Source organism: Carcharodon carcharias, chromosome 21, assembly GCF_017639515.1.
Source record: "Carcharodon carcharias isolate sCarCar2 chromosome 21, sCarCar2.pri, whole genome shotgun sequence".
NCBI classification, from domain to species: Eukaryota; Metazoa; Chordata; class Chondrichthyes; order Lamniformes; family Lamnidae; genus Carcharodon; species Carcharodon carcharias.
The window spans coordinates 62,803,351-62,830,893 of NC_054487.1; the positions used below are offsets into that span (position 1 = coordinate 62,803,351).

Here is a 27,543-nt window from a genome sequence, read left to right on the forward strand (position 1 = left end):
TCTTTGAAGATACAGTGGTCTCTATTCCAGCCATTCCCTGTGGCAAAGTACTCCATGTTCCAACAGCCCCTATGTAAAAAAATTCTCCCAACATCTTTCCACTCTCCAAGTGATAATTTTAAACTGATGACCTCTCGTCATAGACTCCCCAATTAGGCTGAATAAGGAACAACTAAATTCTCTAACAGAAAGCCTTTCATAATTTTCAAAACCTACAATAAATTTCCTCAGTCTTTTCTATTGCAAAATACTTATTCTAGTAAACCATACAAGTTACAACTTCATAAAGATCAGGTTCAATTATTTTTGTGAAGTAAGTTTCATCCTAAATAACATCACTACTCAAATTTTAAGGGGTAGCACATAATATCACACAAATAGCTCAAGTTGTAGCAAACCTCTTAAAAAGACAACTGCATCCTAAATGGGCTTCTATACACTGCACTTAAGAGTTTTGGAAGGAAATTGAAGTACGATTCAGCAGTTTGAATTCTAATTTGACACTTACATTAACTAACTAACTAAATAAATAAATAAAGGAAAATACAAGGGTCCTCGTCCACATCATCAGGACTTGTAAATACAGGAGGTTGTATGATGCAATATGCTGCTGATAAAATTAACTCAGGATTTTGTTTCAAGCTCCTAGTTTGTGCTGAGGTGGGAAAAGACCTAAAATGGGCAGATTGATCACCGAATCTTCCGTGGAGCGGCCATCACCATCTGATTGCCACTCCACTCCTATTTTCTTAACCACATTTGTGCACCACATTTCTTGCCTGGGGTTCTGACCTAGGCCTCCTGAGATATGTGGAGTGCAGCTACTCCCTCATAGTGTAGGAGCATCAGGGGAAGCTGAGCCATGCCACCCTCCCCACCTCCCCCTTCTATGGCACTAGCTGCCGTATTCTGGTAAGGTTAAATGCCTCAGCCACTCTGACAAGCTGGGAGAGAAGGTCAGTGTGTAAGGCAAGTGGGTGAGAGGGTAGGGTGGATCGGGGAAGTGGTGTTGGGTGGTTGTGGGAGATGGTATTGGGTGGTTGGGAGGTGGCTGGGTGGTCAGGGGGTAGGGAGGATGGTCGGGGTGGTGCGGGTACTAGTTGAGTGGTCAGGGAGTGGGGGCTTAGTCAGGGGGTTGGGATGCTAGTTGGATGGTCAAGGGTGGGGTTGGGGGGTCAAGAGAATAGTCAAGAGTGTCCAATGTTGGGGGTGTGTATTCGGGGGTGGGGGTCAATACTATAGTTACCCAGGAGTTAGAACTGGTTTTAATCCTTCTAACTTTTTCTGGGTAACTATGCTAAGTGAGTCGAAACCATCCAGACTTTAAATCAGAGTTTTGGAGGGTTCCAGGCACAGGGTAATTGCCCAATGAAGTTGAAACTTCCTGGGGAAATCCCATGTAGTCAGTGCATGGGGACTTCCAAAGAGTCCACCAGTGGATCTTCTGGGGAATGGTCATCCAGAAATCAGAAGACCTGGGCCCACATATTCATGAATTTTCTGAAAAATATTCCACAGCGGAAAAATGCACACAATAGAGTTAAAGGAGCTCACGGAACGGGTAACCTTTCTAAATTGAAACAGAAGAAGAAGGTCTTTGTCTAAGAGGGCAAAATGCAGGAGGGAATAAAGTGTAATTTGATGCCTATTTTCATTAATTAATACAAATATTGTGTGTCCCACTATTACAACTACTTGGAGGGCATAGTTAAAGCCACCATTGACTTTAAGAAAAAGAGACAATAACATGCCATGAAGCATCTGGGGAAATGCAAGTGTTTGTTTTCAGTAGAGAGAGACAGACTTATTGTAGCTTTTGTTTTGCACTGTCAGCAACAGACTGGAAGCCAGCAGCTTCTAGTGTCCACAGCACCCAAAAGAACAAACGTCAGGCACTTCAGCCCCCCTATCGGCATTCCGTAGGGATCGCTCCCTCCGGGACACCCTGGTCCACTCCTCCATCACCCCCTACTCCTCAACCCCCTCCTACGGCACCACCCCATGCCCACGCAAAAGATGCAACACCTGCCCCTTCACTTCCTCTCTCCTCACCGTCCAAGGGCCCAAACACTCCTTTCAAGTGAAGCAGCATTTCACTTGCATTTCCCCCAACTTAGTCTACTGCATTCGTTGCTCCCAATGTGGTCTCCTCTACATTGGAGAGACCAAACGTAAACTGGGCGACCGCTTTGCAGAACACCTGCGGTCTGTCCGCAAGAATGACCCAAACCTCCCTGTCGCTTGCCATTTTAACACTCCACCCTGCTCTCTTGCCCACATGTCTGTCCTTGGCTTGCTGCATTGTTCCAGTGAAGCCCAACGCAAACTGGAGGAACAACACCTCATCTTCCGACTAGGCACTTTACAGCCTTCCGGACTGAATATTGAATTCAACAACTTTAGGTCTTGAGCTCCCTCCTCCATCCCCACCCCCTTTCTGTTTCCCCCTTCCTTTTGTTTTTTTCCCAATAAATTATATAGATTTTTCTTTTCCCACCTATTTCCATTATTTTTAAGTATTTTAAAATATTTTATGCTCTCCCCACCCCCACTAGAGCTATACCTTGAGTGCCCTACCATCCATTCTTAATTAGCACATTCGTTTAGATAATATCACCAACTTTAACACCTACGTGTTCTTTTGTTCTATTGTTGGTGACATCTTTTGATGATCTGCTTCTATCACTGCTTGTTTGTCCCTACAACCACACCACCCCCCCTCCACTTCTCTCTCTCTCTCTCTCTCTCTCTCTCTCTCTCTCTCTCTCCCCACCCCCCCCCCCCCACCCCACACACCTTAAACCAGCTTATATTTCAACTCTTTCTTGGACTCGAACTCAAGTTCTGTCGAAGGGTCATGAGGACTCAAAACGTCAACTCTTTTCTTCTCCGCCGATGCTGCCAGACCTGCTGAGTTTTTCCAGGTAATTCTGTTTTTATGTTGAATATGTAAATACCTGTTTATGGACCCTGCTCTAAATTCAGCACCAATTGGGCTAAGTATACACCACTCTCTCAGGCTAACCTCAGTCTTTCTGCCCCTGAAATTCTGATACGTATCTTTGTCACCCCTGAACATCCTCCACAAGCCGCAACTTACTTAAAGCTCTGCCGTATTATTCCTGTCCTGGGCCACTTTCCACCAGCCTACACTGGCTCCCCATCCACCAACTCCCCCGCTCCCACCCCGAACGACCTGCAAGGACTCAAATTTAAAATTCTTGCCCTTAAATCTCTTCCTGGCCCTACCCAAACTCTGCAACCACAGGTCCTGCTCTATAATCGCCATTCTGGCCCAGACTCTCTTTTCTTCATGATTCTTGTATGCTGTGCATCTCCTGTCCCTTAATTAAACCATTCCAGGGGTAGGGAAAGGGGGAGGGGGGCTATATGCAAAATGTTGTAAATCCTTAGAAAATGTTTTCGCAGAGATGGCAACACCTAAAGCTCAATTTAGGATTCAGTTTGCTAGATGATTAGGGTATAGTGCAGAATAATACCAATAGGGCAGGTTCATTCCCTCTACTAGTTGAAGTAGTTCTTGGGGCCTGCCTCTTGCTTTGTCCCATAGTGATATTATAGCATGATTAGCAACACTCAAAACGAGGTCGCTACATGGTGTGAGTGAGAGGGCGGGGGGCGGCTGGGGAGCATGGCGAGAGAAAAGAGGGAGCGATAGACAGAGAGACTCATAGATGCTTACATCCCAGAAGGAAGCCCTTCACAAAAGACCTGACTACAGTAATTGCATTTTCCAGCAGATGGGGGAGGGGAGAGGCAGAGATGGGGGGAGGGGAGAGGCAGAGATGGGGGGAGGGGAGAGGCAGAGATGGGGGGAGGGGAGAGGCAGAGATGGGGGGAGGGGAGAGGCAGACACACAAAGTGTGAGAGTGAGAGGGAGAGAGGTTTCAATTTGGAGTACTTGGCTGAAGTTTTGATTCTTGATCTGGAATTTATTGTCCATTTCTTCCACAAGTGCCACTTTAACTTCTGATTGGCTTCAGTTCATGTTAATAACAGCACATATCTTCATCTTGGTTCCAGCCACTGTCTCTGCAAACCTCTGTTCTTCTCTCAGCAGCAGGCAGTCACATAAATTCATGTTTCCCAGACTAACTCTGAATCATTTTTACCCACATCAACAAATCTCAAGAGTCATTCCATGCCCAGCCTACTTTGGTCTGAAATCTTTCCTGCTCACCTCAGTTTAAAGAACAAAGATATATTTGTAATCTCTTGTCATCACTTTTACCAGCCATCTGCTGGCAGGTAATAATAAATAAATGTTAGATGCTTTTCTCAGGCTAAAAATTAGCTGTGATATGAATGGCAGACAACCATGATAGAAATCACACAGGGGTTTAAGAGGAGAAAAATGAGGATAAACCAAATCCAGGCACAGAACAAGATGTCAAGCACATTGACCAACATTGTTTGAAACACTGCACTGGTACAAATGCTAGTAATTTATAAATTAAAAGACATATAAAAATCACCCAAATGTGAGTTTATTGCATCAGAGTCCAAAAACAGTGCTTACAGAATTAGCACTTGCCCTATTCCTATGATGGCTCTGTGACCTTTGATACCATGTGATGAGTCACAACATTAACCTATATATAAGACAGACAACCAGTAATGCTGTCAATCACAACCTTCTGCTATAATTTAAAACAGGGATTCTCAATCAGGGTCCACAAGCAGGTCAAGGGGTCTGCCAAAAATAACCAATTGTTTCATCCATCATCACAATCTGCCACCCTCCTGACCTTTGCCCACCTCACACTTCTGGGTTAGATGTGGCCAATCTGGTTGTTTGGTTTATTCAGCATTTTGAACAGGGGGCGTGAGACCAATCAGTGCAACAATTACAGGTAGGATTGGGACAAGTTGGGGGACGTTACTGTGCTTCAGGCATGGCAGGACAGGGTCATCCAGTGCAAAGAGAGAGAGAGATACACCAGGACTGGGCCAACATGGAGTGTGTTTGAGGTTATTAGCAGCAACCTCAAAAAGACAGCTGACTTCTTCAACTCATTTGATAAAGGGCAACAGCCAGTGAACCAGCAGTAACAACAAAGTCACCAAGGGAGAGCTTTCCCTTTCCACAGTCACTTTGTTGTTGCCAGTAATGCTGGAGTTTAGAGGCTGCTTCAGACCCTATCCTGTTTGTTGCTGACTTGGCAGTAGTGAAAAAAATCAAATTACATCTAATTTCCAGTTACCAATTAAAGGGGGTGGAGTTAATGTGTGACTGGGTATTAAGTCAGCTGTGTAATACATAGAATTAATGACTGTATATCTTAAGAGATATTTCTCCTCGTTCAAAAAATTTAATTCTAAAATATCACATTGCAGGATCCTTTCAAACTCATGACAGGACTTACTGAATGTCCAAGACTGATGCATTGGTCTGAATTTTAATGCCCAAAAATAGGAAGGTTGGAGTTGTTTCAGTGATTTTAGAATAAAAAGAAACCTGGAAGAAGAATCACACCTGCCCAGTTCCAGTTTTAACAGAGGCAGAACCAGGCACTGGTGACCAATCAACTCACGAGAAGAGAATCGTTCATTTAAATATTACGATGAGGCTGCATGCCTTTAATGGTCATTCTACTTTTGAAGCACAGGTGGCTGAGTTTCCGGGCCTCAGAAAACTTAATATATTATAGGAGATGAAGGGGCTGACAACATGAACTAAGCGTTTTTACAGTACTACTTGTGAGTCATACAACAGGCTTACCAGTAAACAGCAACCCCTTCCCTCCCATAATCTGACTATTCCACCCATGCCTCTGACCATCATCAGGCACCGCCCTGACCACAAATGCAATTCAACCCAACCAACATCAGAATCCCATGGACCACCATCAGATCCTCATCTCACCACCACCACTCCCACCACCACCCCCCAACCCCCCCTCCACCCCACAATCCCCCCCCCCCCCCCCCCCCCCCCCCCCCCCCCCCCCCCACCACAACACAACCCCCTCCCCCCCACCACAACCACCACCCCCCACCTCCCCCCACCACCCCTCAGCCCTCACCCCCCATCCCCCTATCCCCCTATGTGGCTTGGTGTCATACTTTGTTTTACAATGCTCCTGTCAAGCTCTTGAGACGTTTCATTCTGTTAAAAGCGCTATGTAAATGTAAGTTGTTGATTTAAAAGGCCTCTCACACAGTAAGTTATTTGGACTCCTAAAGATCAAGTCAAAACCAATTCATTTACTGTTCCAGGTGGAAAAAAATGTTTTTGGAGTTTAAAAATTTGTATTTATATAGGCCTGAATTTTCACTCTGGAGGCAGGTAGCTTCGAGTTGGGAAATTTCCTACCTCAGGAGAAACGGCCCCACAGCCTGAATAGGAAGTCAGGCCCACAGCCTCTGGAACGAGTGTGGAGGCTGCCAGGTGTGAAGGAGGGTTAGATGGAAGGCCTGCCTCTGTGGTCTGGAACTTTGTTGAAGTTATTTAAAGATTAAAATAAAAACAGCCCCCCAGCCCTCATCCCTCCACACACATCCCATGCCCCATCCATGTCAACCTATGCCACCTCATGCCCCCCATCCCCCCATGGTCCCTCATACCCCCATGTCAACCCATACCCTCTACCCATTCCTCATGGCCCCTCATACCCCCTATTCCCCCTACAGTCCCATGGCCCTTTATAACTATGCTAACTTAGTGCCAACCTATGCCAACCCATGCCCCCACCTGCCACCCTTTGCTCTTACCCTCTCCATGCCAACTCATTTAGTATCTTTTGACAGTTCCAAAGAGTTTATGTATTTTTTACGCACAATCATGTTTGCTTTTAACAATCCCAAGGGGTGCCTTACCTCTCCCAAAGATGTCCCAGGACCATATCCAAAGGGGTACCTTGTCTAACCAAATGAATCCACCAAGTTCAGACCTGCTCTTACGTGGTCTAATCTGCACATGTCAGGTTTCACACTCCTGGCCTACCAAAATCCCACTTCAGCAGAGACAGCTGGTGATTTAAATGGCCAGCTGCCTCTGTAAACGGCGCATGTGTGAACCCTGGCCCGACTCCAGTCCCAACCCCATCAGCACAGGAAATGCCATGTTCTGGGGTGGAACTTAGTTCTGGCCATTTTCGGGATTTTTGCCATGGCGGAGAGCCTCGCCATTGTAGCAAAAATCTGGGCCTGCACATCTACACAGAAGAAACAATCAATGCTTTTAAATTGACCTTTGGTATCCCTGCTAACAAAATCAACTGTAATTTCTCTCAATCATAACACCCAAAACAGGAAATCAGAATGGCCTCACAAGGATCAAGGTAAAGGAATGCAAGGGGTGTAATGAATAGAGTCAGGTGTTCTACTCTATTCATAACACACTTAACATTCCTTCCCCTTTCACCCTAGAGGCCATATTAACTTCCTGTTATAATGCTGTGGACAAAATAGCTTGGTGCCTCAAACGTGTCTAGTTTCAAGTTGTCAAGCTGTGATGTGACTTCATGCACATAAGCATAGTCATTTTTAAGATGTAGCTAGCTAGGTGTTCACATTCACACAAAAAAGGTGGCTTCCAAGCCAATTTAAAGAATACTATGTTTAGCTCCTAATTTAAGCATTTCTTCAATGGCCTCCAAAAACAGTTCTCTACCATTGTTGTGTAGCTGCCTAACATAGGGAGATTATAAAGTTATAGAGAATAGGACGTCACTTAAAAATGTAACGGAATCTGGAATTATCCCTGATGTGATCTGTTATATCCTACCACAACAAGGTATAAGTTCTGTACTTTTTAAATGGAGTTCCATTATTATAATTTAAATATGGGCAGGCTGAGCTAATTATATCTGCACCTCTCCATACGCTTGCAGTCTAGCCCTATTTTCTTACAACTGTTTAGCAGCAAACTCAGCTGCAATGTGTGCCTTTTTTAAGCAGCAGATACAATAGATTCAATAGTTACATCATTCACTACAAATTATAGAGGTTCTAATGGAGTGCATTACGATTTTATATATGAAGACATCAGTTCCTTATCAAAGTAACCTTTGTTTAAAGCATAGCATCACAAGAAAGGATAACAAAATGAAGTACACGTTCTGTAAAATTATACTGTAGTCATTATTCTTCAAATTTTTTTATGTTTAAAAAAAGGACACAGAAACACTTCAACCATGTCCAAAGAAGAAAAAAAAACACTTTGCATTTGTATTGCACCTTTCACCACATCAGACGCTTTATTGCCAAAGACGTAGTTTTGAAGCTTAGTCACAGTTGTCATATAGGAAACACAGCATCCAATATGTGCACAGCAAGCTCTCACTAACAACAATGTGATAATGACCACATAATTTGTTTTTAGTAATGCTGATTCGCTATTAACAGCGATTGCCAATGAAGGTCACAGCATTTATAAAGTCCTCAACGAGCGGTGGATGTTCCCAGATCAATTTTTGAAGTGGAATCTATTTTATCTGAAAACATTCTAAAATTAAACTGTAGAAATCTGAAATAAACACAATATTCCTTTACATACATACAAACATATGAATTAGGAGCAAGAGTAGGGCATTCAGACCAGCCTGCTCTGCCATTCAATATTTCATGGCTGATCTGATTATGACCTAACTCCACATTCCACCTACCCCCGATAACCTTTGACTCCCTTGTTAGTCAAGAATCTATCTAACTCTGCCTTAAAAATATTCATTGACACTGCCCTCCACCGTTCTCCGGGAAAGAGATTTCTGAAGACTCACAACGCTCTCAGAAAAAAATTCTTCTCATCACCATTTTAAATGGGAGACCCCTTATCTTCAAATTGTGTCCCCTGGTTCTAGTTCAGTCCCCTCAGGATTTTATGTGTCTCAATAAGATGACCTCAGATTCTTCTAAACTTCAATGGATACAGGTCAAACCTGTCCAATTTTTACTCATAATACAACCTCCTTATCCCAGTTGAGTGAACCTTCCCTGAACTGCTTCTAAGGCAATTATATCCTTTTTAAATAAGGAGACCAAAATACCAAAAATGTATACAGTACTCAAGATGTGGTCTCACTAATGCCAACTACAACTGCAGCAAAACATTCCTATTTCTATATTTCATTTCCCTTGCAATAAATAACAGCATTCCGTTTGCCTTCCTAACATTTGTTGTACCTGCATACTAACTTTTTGAGATTCATGTACCAGATACCCAGATCCCTCTGTACCTCATAGTTCTGCAATCTCGCTCCATTTAAATAATATGCTGCGTTTCTATTTTTCCCTGCGAAAGCGGATACATTTTTGTTTTCACATCATATTTCATTTGCCAAATTTTTTCCCATACACTTAACCTGTGTATCCCTTGGCAGACTCCTTATGCCCTCATCACAACTTACTTTCCTACCTATCGTTGTGTCATCAGCAAATTTAGCAAACATACATTCTGTCCCTTCATTCAAGTCATTGATCCAAATTGTAAATAGTTGAGGCCCCAGCACTGATCCCTGTGACACTCCACTCATCGCATCTTGCCAACCCAAAAATAGATCATTTATGCCTACTCTCCATTTCCTGTTAGCTAACCAATTCCCTATCCTTGCGACTATGTTACTCCCTACACCATGAGCTCTTATTTTGCATAGTAACCTTGGATGTGGTACTTTGTCAAATGCCTTCTGAAAATCTAAGTATGTTCCTCTTTATCCACATTATTTCTTACTTCCACAAAGAAATCGGATAAATTAGTCAAATGTGGTTTCCCTTTCACAAAACCATGTTGACTTTGCCTGATTGCACTGAGATTTTCTAAATGCCCTGCTATAAACTCCTTAATAATAGATTCCAGCAATTTCCTATAACAGATGTTAAGCTAACTTGCCTGTAGTCTCCTGCTTTCTGTCTCCATCCTTTTTTGAGTAGAGGAGTCACATTTGCTAGTTTCCAATCTGATGGGACCTTTCCAGAATCTAGGGAATTTTGGGAAATTAAACCAATGCATCTACTATCTTAGCAGCCACTTCTTTTAAAACTCTAGGTTGAAGTCCATCAAGACCTGAGGACTTGTCAGCTTTTAGTTCTAATAATTTTAGTATACTTTCCCAAGTGATTGTAATTGCTTTAAGATCCCCCCTCCCTTTCACCTCCTGATTCACAATTATTTCTGGGATGTTATTTGTATCCTCTACAGTGAAAACACCTGCAATTCACCCACCATTTCCTTATTTTCCATTATTAATTCCCTCACCTCACTCTCTAGAGGACCAAAACTCACTTTGCTTACTCTTTTCCTTTTTAAATACCTGTAGAAACCCTTGCTATCTTTTTTTATATTTCTAGCTAGTTTTTTCTCGCAGTTTAATTCCCCCCTCCTTATTAATCTTTTAGTCATCATTTGCTGTTCTTTGTTCTTTATATTCTGTCCAATTTTCTGACCTGCCACTCATCTTTGCAGAATTGTATGCTTTTTCTTTCAATATGATACTATCTATAACTTCCTGATTGAGCCACAGATGTTGCATCCTTCCCCTGGAGTCTTTCTTTCTCACTGGAATGTATCTTTTCTGAATATTTTGAAATATCTTCTTAAATATCTGCAACTGCATCTCTACTGAGCTATTCCTTAACCTAATTTCCCAGTTCATCTTAGCCAGCTCTGTCTTCATTCCCTTATAACTGCCCTTATTTAAGATCAAAACAGTAGTCTTATCCCCACTTCTTTCTCCCTCAAATTAAATGTGAAATTCAACCATATTATGATCACTGCTACCTAGAGGCACCTTCACTATGAGGTCATTAATTAATCCTGTCTCATTGCCTTATAGCAGACTTGCCCTGGGAGTCCTCAACATCAACTCTGGACCTCATGAAGTCTCATGGCACCAGATCAAACATGAAAACCTCCTGCTGATTACCACGTACCACCCTCCCTCAGCTGATGAATCAGTACTCCCCCAAGTTGAACACCACCTGGAGGAAGCACAAAGGATGGCAAGGGCACTGAACGTACTCTGGGTGGGGGACTTCAATGTCCATCACCAAGAGTAGCTCGTAGCACCATAACTGACCAAGCTGGCTAAGTCCTAAAGGACACAGCTGCAAGACTGGGTTTGCAGCAGGTGGTGAGGGAACCAACAAGAGGGAAAAACATACTTGGCCTCATCCTCACCAACCTGCCTGCCGCAGATGCATCTGTCCATGACAGTATTGGTAGGGATAACCACCGGACAGTCATTATGGAGACAAAGTCCCACCTTCACATTGAAGATACCCTCTATCATATTGTGCAGCACTACCACTATGTAAAATTGGATAGATTTCAAACAGATCTAGCACCTCAAGACTGGGCATCCATGAGGCGCTGTGGGCCATCAGCAGCAGCAGAATTGTACTCAAACACAATCTGTAATCTCATGGCCCAGCATCCCCCACTACTCTACCATTACCATCAAGCCAGGGAATCAAACTGGTCCAGTGAAAGAGTGCAGGAGGGCATGCCAGGAGCAGCACCAGACATACCTAAAAATGAGGTGTCAACCTGGTGAAACTATAACACAGGACTACTTGCGTGCCAAACAGCATAAGCAGCAAGTGCTAGACAGGGCTAAGTGTTCCCACAAGGAACAAATGAGATCTAAGCTCTGCTTAGATGATGCCACATCCAGTCGTAAATAGTGGAGGACAATTAAACAACTCACTGGAGGAAGAGGCTCCACATATATCCCCATCCTCAATGATGGAGGAGCCCAGCACATCAGTGCAAAAGATAAAGCTGAAGCATTTGATACAATCTTCAACCAGAAGTGCCAAATGGATGATCCATCTCGGTCTCCTCCAGAGATCCCCAGTTTCACAGATACCAGTCTTCAGCCAATTCGATTCACTCCACATGATATCAAGAAACGGCTGAAGGCACTGGATACTGCAAAGGCTATGGGCCCTGATAATATTCCAGCAATCGTACTGAAGAATTGTGCTCCTGAACTTTCGTCCCCCCAGCCAAGCTATTCTAGTACAGCTACAACACTGGCATCTACCCAGCTATGTGGAAAATTGCCCAGGTATGCCCTGTACACAAAAAGCAGGACAAATCCAATCTGCCCAATTACCACCCCATTAGTCTTCTCTCGATCATCAGTAAAGTAATGGAAGGCGTCATCAACAATGCTATCAAGTGGCACTTGCTTAGCAATAACCTGCTCACAGACGCCCAGTTTGGGTTCTGCCAAGGCCACTCAGCTCCTGACCTCATTATAGCCTTGGTTCAAACATGGACAAAGGAGCTGAATTCCCAAGGTGAGGTGAGAGTGACTGCCCTTGACATCAAGGCAGCATTTGACCGAGTGTGGCATCAAGAAACCCGAGCAAAACTGGAGTCAATGGGAATCAGAGGGAAGACTGTCCACTGGTTTGAGTCATACCTAGCACAAAGGAAGGTGGTTGTGATTGTTGTAGGTCAGTCATCTCAGCTCCAAGACATCACTGCAGGAGCTCTTCAGGGTAGTGTCCTCTGCCCAACCATCTTCAGCTGCTTCATCAATGACCTTCCTTCCATCATAAGATCAGGAGTGGGGATGTTCGCTGATGAGTGCACAATGTTCAGCACCATTCGCAACTCCTCAGGTACTGAAGCAGTCCATGTCCAAATGCAGCAAGACCTGGACAATACCCAGGCTTGGGTTGGCAAGCACAATGTTCAGCACCATTCACAATTCCTCAGATACTGAAGCAGTCCATGTCCAAATGCAGCAAGACCTGGACAATGCCCAGGATTGGGCTGACAAGTGGCAAGTAACATTCATGCCGCACACATGTCAGGCAAAGACCATCTCCAACAAGAGAGAATCCAACCATCGCTCCTTGATGTTCAATTGCATTACCATCACTGAATCCCCCACTATCAACATCCTGGGGGCTACTATTGACCAGAAACTGAACTGGACTAGCCATTTAAATACTGTGGCTGCAAGAGCAGGCCAGAGGCTAGGAATCCTGCAGCAAGTAACTCATCTCCTGACTCCCCAAAGCCTGTCTGCCAACTACAAGGTACAAGTCAGGAGTGTGATGGAATACTCTTCACTTGCCTGGATGAGTGCAGCTCCCATAACACTCAAGCAACTTGACACCATCCAGGACAAAGCAGCCTGCTTGATTGGCACCGCAATCAAACATTCACTCCCTCCACCACCGACGCACAGTAGCAGAAGTGTGTACCATCTACAAGATGCACTGTGTAGGAATTTACCAAGGCTCCTCAGACAGCACCTGCCAAACCCACAGCCTCTACCATCTAGAAGGACAAGGGCAGCAGATAGATGGGAACACCACCACCTGGAAGTTCCCCACCAAGTCACTCATCATCCTGACTTGGAAATATATCACCGTTCCTTCACTGTCGCTGGGTCAAAATCCTGGAACTCCCTAATAGCACTGTGGGTGTACCTACACCACAGGGACTGCAGCAGATCAAGAAGGCAGCTCACCACCAGCTCTCAAAGGCAACTAGGGATGGGCAATAAATTCCGGCCCAGCCAGCGAAGCCCACATCCCATGAATGAATACAAAACAAAAGTTAAAAAACTTATAAGTAGCTTTCCTGTTTGAAATGAGGAGACATCAAATTTTCTTTTGTATTATGCCAGAGATTTTGCTTGAAAATGTGCTACATGTAAGACTGAACTTTGGCAGAGAACATCCCACACCTCCCAACAATGTGTCACAGATTGTAAGTTATTAGACATTGTAAAAAAAAATACATTATAGTTTTACTTCTGTAAGATTGAAATCATTGTTTGTCCTATTTTAGCAAATGTGCAACGCTGATGGAGCTTCCAATGCCGCAATAATTTAAAATTAGAAACTTTATTTGGTATATTTGGCTCGTAAAAGACTAACAACAGAACTAGCACAAAACCGTTTCCAGCTGACACGTAGGCGTAACCTGGCTCATTCAAAGTGAATCATCTGTGATAAAAATTGTTGAAGGAATTCCCTACACATGGCATGCCAAAGCTCTAAGCATCAGCAGGGACTGCCTTCAGACTAATTGAGCTGATGTTTTTATTATTATTAGTGAACCTAGGCTAGCAGATAACTTTGAATGCCTTATTTCCTTTAGTGGATCTCTGCTCTGCCACAACTATCATATGTACGCACTATACTTATCAACTCAAAAGAATGAGGGAAGTAAAATCCAAGTGTCAAAAAACAATAGCTGAGTATCTCTTCAGTATCCTTCTACATCAATCAATATATCTTTTAAAAATAATGCTTAAACGGATTCACATTTTAGCCTATTCCAGATGATGAGCAAGCTGAAAAGTCAATCTAATAGTTTTGTGAAGTGACATCACCCACAGGCTACGTTTTTGGAGACAGCCCCCAGAAATCATTTGATGAAACAGTAGTCAACAGTTACAAGGCAATACAAGGGCAGTTTTGTTACTCATTTTGTTTTAAATGTTGGCAACTGGTGAGAATAAATTTTGAATATTCTCCAGTGGCTGCAAGTGCCGGGCTGAACATCAAAGACAAACTATTATAATTCAGCAATTACCAAGTTTCCTATTAGGAACCAAACAGAAACGAATAGGCTATTCAATGTCTCGAACCTGATCCACCAATCAGTTAGATCATGATCAATCTGTATCTTAACTCAATTTATTCATCTTGGTTCCATGATCCTTAATGCTCTTGCCAAACAAAAGATATCAAACTCAGTTTTGAAATTTTCAATTGCCCATGCCTCAATAGCTTTTTGGAGAAGAAAGTTCCAGGTTACCGCTGCCCTTTGTGTGAAGAGCTTTCTGACATTTAAAGTGCTCCCTTTTAAAAAAATAGAAACAGAAAATGTTGGAAATACTCAGAGGGCAGGATGCATCTGTGGAAAGATAAACAAAGCTAACATTTCAGGTCGATAACCTATCATCAGAGCTGGAAAATGTTAGAGGTGTAACTGTCTTTAAACAAGAACAGAGGAAGGTCTATGATAGAGTGAAATACAAGAGATATTAAATGACCACAGAGATGCAAGGCAAAGTGGGGGTGAAAATGGGACATGTAAAGAACAAAAGATGTGTCTGGAGGAAGTGTTAATGGGAAATTGCCAAATCATTACAAACATTTAGAAAGCTCTTTATGGTAACCTCATGCATGGTTGAATTGGTAGCAAACTTTCACTGCCAAAGTGGCTAAAATAATTATGGCCAACTGGGCAATGTATTGGAGAACAACTAACATTCATTAAACTATACCCAACAATGCAGGAACTGCCTTCAAGAGAAAATTGACAAGAAATCAGAATAGAGATGTACAGTATGTCACAAATAAGAACAAAAAATGCTGGAAATAGTATGTCAAGCAGCATCAGTGGAGAGAGAAACATTTCAGATTGATAACGTTTCATCAAAACTGAAAAAAGGTTAGCAATGAAACATTTTTAGGCAAGTACAGAATGAGGGGATGGAGTTGAGGAGAGAACAAACAGGAAGGTTTATGCATAAAAGGTGTGAGGGAGAGGCAAGAAAGATTAAATGATGAAAGCGATGATGTTGCAAATGCAGATGGGTGTTGGGGCAAGCAAAGAATCAAAGTTGGGTCTAGAGGAGGTGCAAATAGGAATAGCAGAATCAGTACCAACAGCTGCTGTCCAAAAAAAATAGGGACAGAAATTATTACCTGAAATTGTTGAACTGTTGTGTCCAGAAGGCTCTAAAACGCCTAATCAAAAGATGAGGTGCTGTTTCTCGAGCTAACCTTCAGCTTCATTAGAACAATGTAGGAGACTGAGGACAGGGAAGTCAGAGAGGGATTGGGGCAAAGAATTAAAACGACAGGGTCATGCTTGTAAGCTGAATGAAGGTGTTTTGCAAAGCAGTCAGCCAATATGCATTTGGTTTTACCAGAGTAGAGGGACCACATTGTGAAAAGTGAATATAGTTTACTAAATTGAAGTACAAATAAGACACTTTCACCGGGAAGGAGTCTGTGGGGCCCTGGACAGTGGGAGGGGGGTAACGGACAGGACCATCATCTCTATTGTCATTTAATCTCACCTACTTTCCTCCCTATCACAGGCCTTCCCTTCTGTTCCATCCTCCCCTTTCCTCCATCCTTTTCCCTGCCTCTGGACTTGCTTAAAACTCAGGGCATCCCCCAACATTTTTCTAGTTCTGATGAAATATCACAATCCTAAAATGTTAACTCTCTTTCTCTCTCCGCAGATGCTGCCTGACATGCTGAGTATTTCCAGTTTTTCCGATTTTATTTCAGATTTCCAGCATCCACAGTATTTTGCTTTTGTATCAATCCTTTTTTTAAAAAAACTTCTGCTGATTGCTCAGTGGGTCAGTATGTCCCAAATTGATGCTATATCATATAAATTGGGAAGGTCCCAATAGATGTTGAGTTAGTTGATCTCATCAAGGCTGTCAATGATTGTGGTCTGATTTGCCTTGGCAATCCCAAGCTCAAGAAGGGTGGGAGAAAAGGACACTTAAAAAAAAAGATTCCTGCTTTCATTCTATTATTGGTGTTGAAATTTGAATGTACTTGGATATTCAGTGAAGACAGAATGGAGTTTACCTGTGATGTACCTATCACACAATTAAATAGCCTACTGCTAATTTATTCTCTAGTCTTGCACGGAACAAATTACCTGGGATTATTGAGCAGATACCAAGCACAAGTTGTTATCCTCTGGAATTTTTGGGGGATAATAGTTTTATTTTATTATAAAAGAGGAAGAACAGGGGCCAAGTTCAGCTGTAATGGAACGAACAGCAGCTCTGCTCTCACCATTTTGTGCTTCCCCATTGGTCCTGCTTTCCCCTGCTTCTGTTTTTGTACTTGCTCTCACTGGATCCTGCTCTTTCCAGACTCTTGTCAAGAATTGACAGATCTTGCAGTGAAGAGCTAACACACCTATCTCACTGATACCTGTAAATAAAAACTTGTTTTCTTAAAAGTTCTGCTGAAACTCTCTTCACATGCGCTAATAATTTGAGTTTAATTATTTATCTGGGGGATGGGGAAGCAGTCCATGATCACTAATTCATCTGAAAAAGGGTCCTTCACCTAAAAAGTTTGAGAACTATTCTCAGCAGTGAAATGTTAAAAAAGTACTCACATCTGTCAGCAACCCTCTTTATATTTTAAATTTTATTTTATATTGTGAATTTACATATGTCATATGGTTCTGTACATCTAGTTTTAAATACTACTTCACAATACTCAACATGAAGTCCTCAAAGTAAGGCATGTTGTAAAAGTTGTAATAATTTAGCATTCAAAAGGATGATAAAATATACTGTACAGAGGACAGCTTTTCAGCAAACTTAAACAGATGTTAAAGCAAGAAATAACAAATTTTGGTTGGTGACAAATATTCACCAACATCAGTAAACTATCAGAAAGTTAGTTTTAAAAAAAGGGAAATATCATCGCTCCTTTTTCAGCTTGTTGTACACTTCCTTCATAAACTTTAGTGTTAACATTAATAGAACTTAGAACATTGGTGCCAATCCATTCTGGGGAGAAAGAAAAATTGCACAGAAACCCATAGACTTCTTAGCCAATATTCTTAATTTATAGCCTCAAACTGCTCATACCACTATTACCAGCAGTATTTCATCCAAGTGTTTAACAGCTCAAGATACTCTCCACACGCAACTCAAGTTTGGAAGGATAAAAGCTATAATTGTGCTGCTGGATGTTTTCAGCTAATGTGTACATAATATGAAAATTTCACTCATTCATCATTACATTTCACTGATACCCTAGTGACAACACCGAAATTCAATCTAACCTGCAATACAGTGCTCATTGATCCAAAATATAATAGGTGTACAGTATTGGGGTTATTTTGTAAGCTTATGCTCCCAGCATGGTGCCCCAATACAAGAGACAAGCCAATTCTATGACCTGTGTAGCAAGACTCCACACCAGAAATCTCACCTTGTAAAACTACCTTTAAAATTCATCAAATTTATTTGAACCTTCATGAACATATATTTCAATGGTAAGCCTTTGGTACTTTTAAAAGAAAACAGTTAAAAGGATCTTTTTCTTTTCATACTTCTAAGCAGGTTTTGAACATTTTTGTTGATGCCTACAACATTGCAGAACCTGGCAGGAGAAATTACAGAATCCAACGGCGCAAGTAACTACACTTGCATCTCAGTAACCTCACTTGATGTCATTGTAACATGTGCCACCCAAGCCAGGAAGGTCTAACATTTAATATCCAGACTAACCTTAAGTGGAAAGTGGGAGCACAGTTATTGGCTTTAGCAAACCTAGACACAATGAAAATGACACAAGCCACCAAAAAGGACTGCTTTTTCACATCGCTATCAATTGAAGCCCGCTGGACATACATATTTATAGACTGGGGGCATGGAAGATGTTAAGCTTGCTGTGATGCCCCATGCAGTAGCTGAACAGCGTGCAGCCATTGACTGCAAACTATTCAACTGTGATGCGGGGCATCAGATTATGAAGTGCCACTTGGGCAAGATATTAGAAGGTCATTATTACTCATGAAACCATATCCCACCACTGACATCAGAAAACGAGGGAGAGAAAATTAGATGGGGGGAAACAAATACTGTCATTATCCCATTATTAACATACTATACTATTGAATGATAGAACAAACAGAAACTGAAAGAAAAAACATCCATTAATCATATTTTTTTAAAATCTGATGTCAAAATGTTTAAAGTGAACATCTCTAAGTAGCAATAAGTCAGCATTATATGCAGCTGAATAAACTTTTAAAATGAAAAAAGTGGAGGTCAACTCTTATACTAACTTTCAAAATTCTGAATTTGTGTTGGACTAAGGAAAACAGCTTTCAGCCCTTAGTCTTTCTCCCAGGTTTAGGTAACACTATGCAGGCTGAGACAGGATGGATGAATTTGTAACTGGCTGAGTGAGATATGCATTTGTCCCATCTACTGACAATTTCAGCTTTTACCTCCTAAACTAAGATTTTGGATTTCGCCTTTTGAGAGCATAATTCGATTTAACTTCAATGACAATTATACTTCTACTGGGAGGGGAAAATCTTTGCCAACAATTTGACAGAGGTAACAATCATTTGAACATAATCCAGCACTGGGGCGCAGTGCTCTGTTGCTGAGCTACTAGGTATGACTGCTGTTAATGTAAAAAAAAAACGTCAGGTCTTGGGTTTAGGAAGCTTTCATGTTAAGCATTCAGCTAAAGATAAGACACAACAGGCTCTGCAAAAACCTCTGTTAATATCTGCCTCTGAGGATTACATCAAGTTTCAGCTTTTTAATTATTTTTTGGGGGTGGAGATTTTTAATGGCTGAAGCAACAACAGCAGCAAAAAGCGACCTTCTGCGTCTCATCAAGTTCATTGCGCAGTTCATCCTCTGCACTGGCAGCATCCGAGCAAAAACGTCAGTGGGAGCCATGGGATGAGGGAGCAAGTGAGCTCCAGCACTAGGCCTGTCAGAACTCCTCAAACTGCGGAGGGAAAAGATTACCGAGGAGGCAAAAGAAAAATCGGAAACAAAACGACAGTCACCCAGCACCGAAAATTAAAAACAAAAATACAAACTTTAGGGGGCGGAGAGGAGGGGTGGGGGGGGGGGGGGGGGGGAGGTGGCGGGGGGAAGCGCCCGGGCCCGGACATTTCCTCACATTCCTTTTTTTTTAAGGAAGAAAAAGTCGGCTCGTTTTGTTTACCTTCTCAACTCCCCGAGCAACCCTCAGTTAATAAGATTGTCCAGGAGCCGCCAACGCGCTCGCACCACAGACCCATTTGTTTCGAGTGTTTATCTCGCGGGGCCCTTACCTGGCGCCTGCCCTGCAAACAAGGTCAAAAGCAGGAGAATAATGTCAAATGGATGAAGACGGCCGGCCCCGCTCCGACTCATTGGCTTCTTCCTCTCAGCTCCTCTGTTGGTTAGATAATACATCAAGAAGCACTGTGGGAAATTCCTCTGCCCTACAACTCCAAATATGACCATTGGACACAGGCCACCGCTCATGGCCCTGTTATTTGCCAACGTTTTTGGCTGAATGTGTTGTGAGAACAGAAAAATATTTGTGGTTATACTTTCTCTGTATCTCATATATGGAGAGAGAGAGAGAGAGAGAGAGTTTGGCTGAAGAGGAGAGGCTCTGGTATTTAAAAAATGGTTTGATTCATTTTATTGCAGGCAAAGTTAAAAAGGAAATCTTCTGCAGCTTATCTGATATATGTATTTCTTCTTGTCGTTGGGCCTGATTAAAATTTATTTTTTTTATTGATCGGATTACTCCAGTCGTACGTACGCTTTTATAAACATCGGCAAGGTAAATAAAGTTAAAGGGAAAACAAATGAATTTTCAATTCATTGGTGAATTTTCAATTCCTGAAATAGCCAGGTCTGAGAGTTCAATTTTGATGGTGCTGCAATGGATACTGTGACAATGTGTTTTTGTAGGGTAGTGTTAAGCTTTTAAACATATTTAAAAATTGTATAACAATTTGCCTTGGTATAGCGCCCTTAACATTAAATAACCCAAGGTGCTTCACAGGAGTGTAACAAGTAAGAATTAACCATGTGCCAAAGAAGGTGATATTAAGACAGGTGACCAAAAGATTGGTCAAAGAGATAGATTTTAAGGAGCATCATAAAGGTGGAGAGAAACATGGATCAGTACAGAGGTTTGGGGAGGAAATTCCAGAGCCTAGGGCCTCAACAGCTGACGGCTAGGTAAAAAAAGTTGGGAATGCATAAGGCGCAAGAGCTGTAGGATCACAAAGTTCTCAGTGGTTTGTAGAGCTGGAGGAGGCTACAGAATAGAGAAAGATGAGACCATGGAGGGATTTGAACATAAGAATGTGAATTTAAAAATTGAGGCATTGGTGCCAGTGCATGTCAGAAAGCATGTGGATAATGAGTGTATGAAGCTTGATGGGAATTAGGATACAGACAGCAGTGTTTTGGATGAGCTCATGTTTATCATATTTGACAAATTTACTAGAATTCTTTGAGGGTGAAACAAATGGGGTGGATAAAGGGGAACCAGTAGATGTAGTGTATTTGGATTTCCAAAAGGCATTCAATAAGATGCCACATGAAAGATTACTGCACAAGATGAGAGGATAAGGTGTTGGGGGTGATATATTAGCATGGATAGAGGACTAGCTAACAGGAAACAGAGTCAGGATAAATCAGTCATTTTCAGGCTGGTAAACTGTAAATAGAGGAGTGCCACAGGGATCAATGCTGGGGCCTCAACTATTTACAAAATCTATAATAATCACTTGGATGAAGGGGCTGACTGAATTGTAGCCAAATTTGCAGACAATATGAAGATAGGTAGGGAAAGCAAGTTGTGAGGAGGATACAAAGAGTCTGCAAAGGGTTAAGTGAGTGGGAAAAAATCTGGCAAGTGCACCTCCTTGTACATGAATCACAAAAAGTCAGCATGCAGATGTAGCAAGTAATTAAGAAGGCAAACAGAATGTTGGCCTTTACTGCAAGGGGAATGGAATATAAAAGTAGGGAAGTCTTGCTACAATTGTGCAGGGCATTGGTGAGACCACATGTATTGTGTGCAATTTTGGTCACCTTACTTAAGGACTTGCATTGGAGGCAGATCAGATAAGATTCACTAGGCTGATTCCTGGGATAAAGGGATTGTCTTATGAGGAAATGTTGAACAAGTTGCGTGTATACTTATTGGAGTTTAGAAGAATGAGAGGTGATCTTATTGAAACATAGGGGGCTTGACAGGGTGGATGCTGATAGGATGTTTTCCCTTGTGGGGAAATCTAGAAATAAAGGGATATTGTTTAAAAATAGGGGGTCTTCCATTTAAGACGGAGATGAGGAGGAATTTCTTCTCTCTGAGGGTCGTTAGTGGAATTCTCTCCCCCAGTCAGCAGTGGAGGCTGGGTCATTGAATATATTCAAGGCTGAGCTAGACAGATTTTTGATCTATAAGGGAGTCAATGGTTATGGAAGACATGCAGGAAAGTGGAGTTAAGACCACAGTCGTATCAGCCATGATCTTATTGACTAGCAGAACAAGCTCGAGGGGCCATATGGCCTACTGCTGCTCCTATTTCTTATGTTTTTATGTACACAGGGTGAAAGATAGGAGACCAGAAAGATATGCATACTGACTTCCTCGAATTATCCTGGATGCACATCAGGGGCAAACTGCTCAAATTAAACCTGGTACTATTGCTTTTTGAGCCACTAATCAGATGCTATCAAGGACTAACTGCTATTGCCAGTGGAAAAGTGTGATGTTATCCATTTTGGTCGGAAGAATAAAAAGGCGACTTATTATTTAATTGGAGAGAAACTTCAGAATGCCTCAGTGCAGAGGGATCTGGGAGTCCTTGTGCAAGAATCGCTGAAAGTTAGTATGCAGGTACAGCAGGAAATAAAGAAGGCAAATGGAATTTTGGCATTTATTGCTAAAGGAATAGAATATAAAAATAGGGAAGTGTTGTTGCAACTGTACAAGGCATTGGTGAGACTGCACCTGGAGTACTGTGCACAGTTTTGGGCCCCATACTTGAGGAAGGATGTAGTTGCACTGCAGGCGGTTCAGAGGAGATTCACTAGATTGATTCCAGAGATGCAGGGTTTGTCTTATGAGGAGAGATTGAGCAGCTTAGGCCTATACTCGCTAGAGTTTTGAAGGATGAGAAGAGATCTAATTGAGGTATATAAGATACTATAGGGGTTGGATAAAGTAGATGTGGAGCGGATATTTCCCCTTGTGGAGCGTTCTAGAATGAGAGGCCATAATTTTAGGCTAAAAGGTGGTAGATTTAAATCAGAGATGAGGAGGAATTATTTTTCTCGAAGGGTCTTGAATCTGTGAAGTTCACTACCTCAGAGTGCAGTGCATGCTGAGTCGCTGAATAAATTTAAGGAGGAGATAGACAGGTTTTTAATTAGTAACGGGTTGAAAGGTTATGGGGAGAGAGCGGGAAATTGGAGTTGAAGCCAAAATGAGATCAGCCATGATTGTAATGAATGGCGGGGCAGGCTCGAGGGGCTGAATTGCCTACTCCTGATCCTAGTTCTTACGTTCTTATTGCCAAGACAGGTCTTTTTTTACATTTAGCATAAAAGATAGCTTTGCAGCTTTAGTACTTGTAGAAAGTTCATTTCACTTCAGATGGAGCTGTATTCATGACTGCGGATCCGTTTTTTGCAGGAAGGCTTTTTTGGAGGAGGACAAGCAGCAACAAGTTCCCTTGCCTGCTAGTGTAAAAAAATGACCCAACCATCTTCAAAGCCACCACAAACTGGCTCCCTGCCAAAGGACAGGAATGTTTCTTCCGTCTGTCAGTGCAATTGCTCCATCCAATGATTTAGTAAAATAATTCCTTCTCTTGGTCTCACACATTAATATAAACTAACATTTATTTTTCCTGTTCAACTATACTAAAAATACACAAATCCAACAATTATTGAGTTTTAACTGCACTTTATTGTTAAAAACAGGCATCTCCATTACCATCTACTGTTTATCACTGCACTTCCCTCTTCTTCCAGGCTGATGTTTTGGGTGCATGTCTGCACATCCTGGTTCTGCTTCTAAATGAATTTTCATTGAAAACAGATGTAGAGTGACTTCAATTGTGTCTCTGATACATGATTCTGGGAAGGTGGTCCACAATTTCATCAAGCACAGGTCACAAGTGGTCCGTCTGCAGACTGTGAACTCTATGCTACTGTAGATACGGCCCAGTCAAGCTGCCTTTGGGACTTTGGGCAGTTGTGATGTGGGTCATTGACCTTTTTTGAAGAGCTGCAACAATATATGACATATAATCCAAAGTTCAATTGTTCTGTTATTTGTTTCCACATATCCCATCTGACTTTGACCATGGAGTAGGGTATAGGACAGCCCTCCGTCACTTTACAGCTTCCAGCAACACATCAATGTTCTTGTTATCAAACTATGGTCTTGCATTGTCTTGTAGCATGCAATGCTTTCAGAGAACTAGTAAAACACTATCAAAGAGATGGATGTTGAAAAGCAAGAAAAGATACATTCTTGGAAATATTTCAGCTCACAATGCATTTAAACCATTTAAAAGAGACAGTTTCAACAGCAATACATTTAAAGATTTTAGAACAAGCAGGACAAACTTTGACCTTCACTTATTTGCTTCCATGAATGTCAGGGCCACAAAACTATCAATGAGTAGGAGTTTCTTGCCTGGAACTGATGTTTAAGAGCCTCCCTTAATCATCATCCTGCCTTTAAGGTCAGAATTGTTCTTGGGTTTCTTGTCACTGGTGGACATTCCACCAATTGTGTTTCTCCAAATGCACCCAAAATCTACCCTTATCATGCAGCTGGGAACATATTGGAAATTCACCTAGTATTTCAGCCCCACAGGTCCTGTAATTCACATTGCGCCCAGTCAGTGTGGGAGATGAAGATTGACCCTTCATTCTCTTCTGGTTCACAGGATCACCATTAGAATTTGGTATGAATTCCATAAAAGCCACATGCATTTCACAATTTTTCAACCTTCACAAAACCCATAATCCTAACTGGAGCCAGGGAGCAAATGCCCTTAAAAAGTCATTTTTATAATGGATGGCTCAATTAGTACATAGGATTACAACATATCTTAGCAGAGGAAAATATTTCTAATGTGCACATTGCTCTCCTAATGAGGAATTGCCCAATTGTTCGTTTTAATCAGCACCTTTTTTTAACTTAATATAATCCAGGTGCTTTGATGGGAATGGGAAACTTCCATCGCATTATAGGCCTTGAAATGATAGATTGCCTTGCTGGCAACTAATGCTGCTTAAGTGATCAAGGGATGATGAACTGAGTGCCGCCTGATGATGTATGAAAAAACTTTTGAACTGTAAAATGCTATGGAAGGATAGGAGGGTGGAGCTGAATGGACTCACTAATCTGTGTTTAATTTTATTATCTTTGTGAACCAACTTTTAATTGCGTTCAAATCAGGGCAGGGTTTGTTCACACACTACTCAGCAGTCTAACATGATCATGGATCTAATTATTTTTTAATTTAACCCAGATAGAATCTGTCTGACAACCACAGTCAATGAAAAAAACCATACTATTTTTTGGCAGTAGCGGTCTCCATTTTTTCTACCTCTATCTCTTCTAAGAATGTTGTAGTCAGGAATATTTAATTCCAAGTCTTGCCTGAAGCTCTTTCCATCAGGGCTACCACATTGTATCCCTGCATTCTAAGTAGGGCCTCTAGTATCCAACCTTTGGAGTAAAAATTGTACTCTGTGCTCTCGGCGCACACTGGAAGAATAAGTCAGGAAATTGTGCACCATCAGCTTGTAATTTTGAATTAGTTTGTTTGAGCCAAATTTTTACTTTTTCAAAAGAAGAGATGGTTGCTGTCTATCACGGTTGCCAATTGCCAGTTTGTTAGTTCTGTGTAAAACCTCAATCAACATATATAGAAAAGCAAAAAAAAACCTTCAATATTTCTGTTAAAATTTTAAAAATGGATAACAACAATTGGTTTAATATGGTGATCGACTAATGAACGGAATGTCTCATAATGCATTCATAATATTTTAGCAATCTTAGTTGAACATTTTTACTAACAGACACAGCCCCAAATCCCACTTCACTCCCAATAGCAGAACGTTAATAGAGTGAATGCCTTCTGTTAACCAAAAAGATAATTTTCCATAAAGCTCAAAATACTGACTTTAACATATAATGCAGATTAAAGCAATTCATTACATAAACTGAAGTATTTTTTCTTCTTTTTCAGTGCACAACCATTTGTGTTCCTTGATTCTGTAAGTACGCTAAAGTTAAGAATGCTTTGGCAAGATTCCAATTGAGCACAGCAAACAATGATTCACAATAAATATTTTTCCCTCTGTGATTGCCTGTGGAGATTAATTGGGCCATATCAACAGCAGTGCATGTTATCTTTATTACTTTGTGTCAGCCGCTGCTAAAGAATTAAAAATGTGATTGTCCTCTGTATTGGTATTAAGGTATTTTGACAGTAAATATGTGCAAACTGCATACTTTTACCATTGAGCCATTTTGAAAGTTCTTTCCAATTTCTCAATATGGTCAACAGTAAGTTAAACCACCCATTATTGAGTTAAATTAAATATATACATTTACCAGCTTAACTACCAGAAATTAACTACTTGAATGTTGAATAAGGCCTACATGCAAAATATAGAAATATTGTCACAAGGTTTCAAAATATTCTGGTTAGTGGGGAAAAAAGAGAAATGTGTATATACTGTCTCATCAATTTACAAAAAAGAAGAAATCTTGAAATTGACGTCGAGTGTTGAAATTCATGGTATAGTCCAAAAAGAATTGGTGATGAATAATACCATTGATGCTGATGAATGTAAACATTGGCTGGAGGGTCTTTGAAAGATGACAATATAAAAGTGCTCCACATAAAAAAAGCTTGCACTTGTCATGATCACTGGCCATCTCAATGAAATACATTTTGAAGTGCAGTCACTGTTGTAGGAAAAGGAGCAGCCAATATGCATCAGCAAACTCCCACAAACAGCATTGTGATAATGACCCAGATGTTGATTGAGGGATAAATATTGGCCTGTACACCAAGGATAACTCCCTGTTCTTCTTCAAAATAGTACCATGGGATCTTTTACATCCAACTAAACAGGCAGATCATGCTCTAATTTAACATCTCACCCGAAAGGCAGCACCTCCAAATGTCAGCCTTGATTTTTGTGCTCAAGCCTAGAGTGGGATTTGAATCCAAAACCTTATAGCTCAAGGGCAATCTTGCTATCAACTGAGCCACATACTGCGAAGTACACACAGACCAAGAGTGGAAGACCAGAAAATGGCAATAGTATTTAAACATTTTGAGAGAAATCGGAATCATAAACTCTTTAGATCTTGAAAAGTTACTTGAACATCATATATTAACATATTAATTCACTGCAAGCAATAATAAAATATGGGTTATTTTAACACTATATATGAATAACAAAGTAAATTTATTCAGCACACTTTAACAATTTCTCCTTTTGATCATTTATAGAAGTTTTTATGTACTAAAAAGCAAAGCTTTATGCAGCAATTTAATTTTTTTTAAATCAAATGATGCATTGCAGAAAGTCGTAATTCAGAATGATCAATCTAAATGTCAAGGCATGTCTGAAACATCATGCGGAAACCCATTGCAATGTCTCATAGGAATCACAACTTGAACGATTCAAAGTAATAGGAGGAGGCAGCAAGTCAACTTCGGAGATTATTATCTGAGAGGCATAAGACAGTCAGAAAGAGTTACAAAGAGCATGCCATCTTTACTGTATAATCATTGCTATAACCAATTCATAGAAAAAAACACCAGATCATCTAGGAACCCTCTAAAAAACATATGAAGGAACCGAACAGTCACAGAAGTTGGCAGGAAATACCAGTCTGCTTTATCATAGTCAGTTCCACATTTCAATTAATTGATGCTTAGTCAATGTGTAGCATTTTATTATAGCTATATTTATTTGTTTGTCAAAAAAGCAGAGCAGCAGCAAGTATTGCATTACTGCC

At 41.3% G+C, this 27,543-nt stretch overlaps 1 protein-coding gene and 1 long non-coding RNA gene across 7 annotated transcripts in view; one reads left to right on the plus strand and one right to left on the minus strand.

Annotated features, from left to right (window-relative positions):
* msrb3 (methionine sulfoxide reductase B3) overlaps positions 1 to 20,009 on the minus strand; it is a 121,526-nt gene extending 101,517 nt beyond the window's left edge. The window contains exon 1 of one of the 5 annotated variants that reach the window (XM_041215421.1): positions 19,799 to 20,009. In XM_041215421.1, the coding sequence (XP_041071355.1) occupies positions 19,799 to 19,994 (196 nt within the window). In that variant the 5' untranslated portion in view covers positions 19,995 to 20,009. Of the gene's footprint in view, positions 1 to 19,689 lie in introns of all 5 variants that reach the window. The other 4 variants (XM_041215423.1, XM_041215426.1, XM_041215424.1 and 1 more) reach the window with 4 other exon arrangements.
* Positions 20,010 to 20,100: 91 nt separating this feature from the next.
* The window catches only part of LOC121293308, a 37,050-nt gene continuing 29,607 nt past the window's right edge, over positions 20,101 to 27,543 (plus strand). For both annotated transcript variants that reach the window (XR_005946487.1, XR_005946486.1), the window contains exons 1-3: positions 20,101 to 20,301; positions 23,176 to 23,305; positions 25,754 to 25,781. This is a non-coding gene — a long non-coding RNA (uncharacterized LOC121293308). The remainder of the gene's footprint in view (positions 20,302 to 23,175; positions 23,306 to 25,753; positions 25,782 to 27,543) is intronic.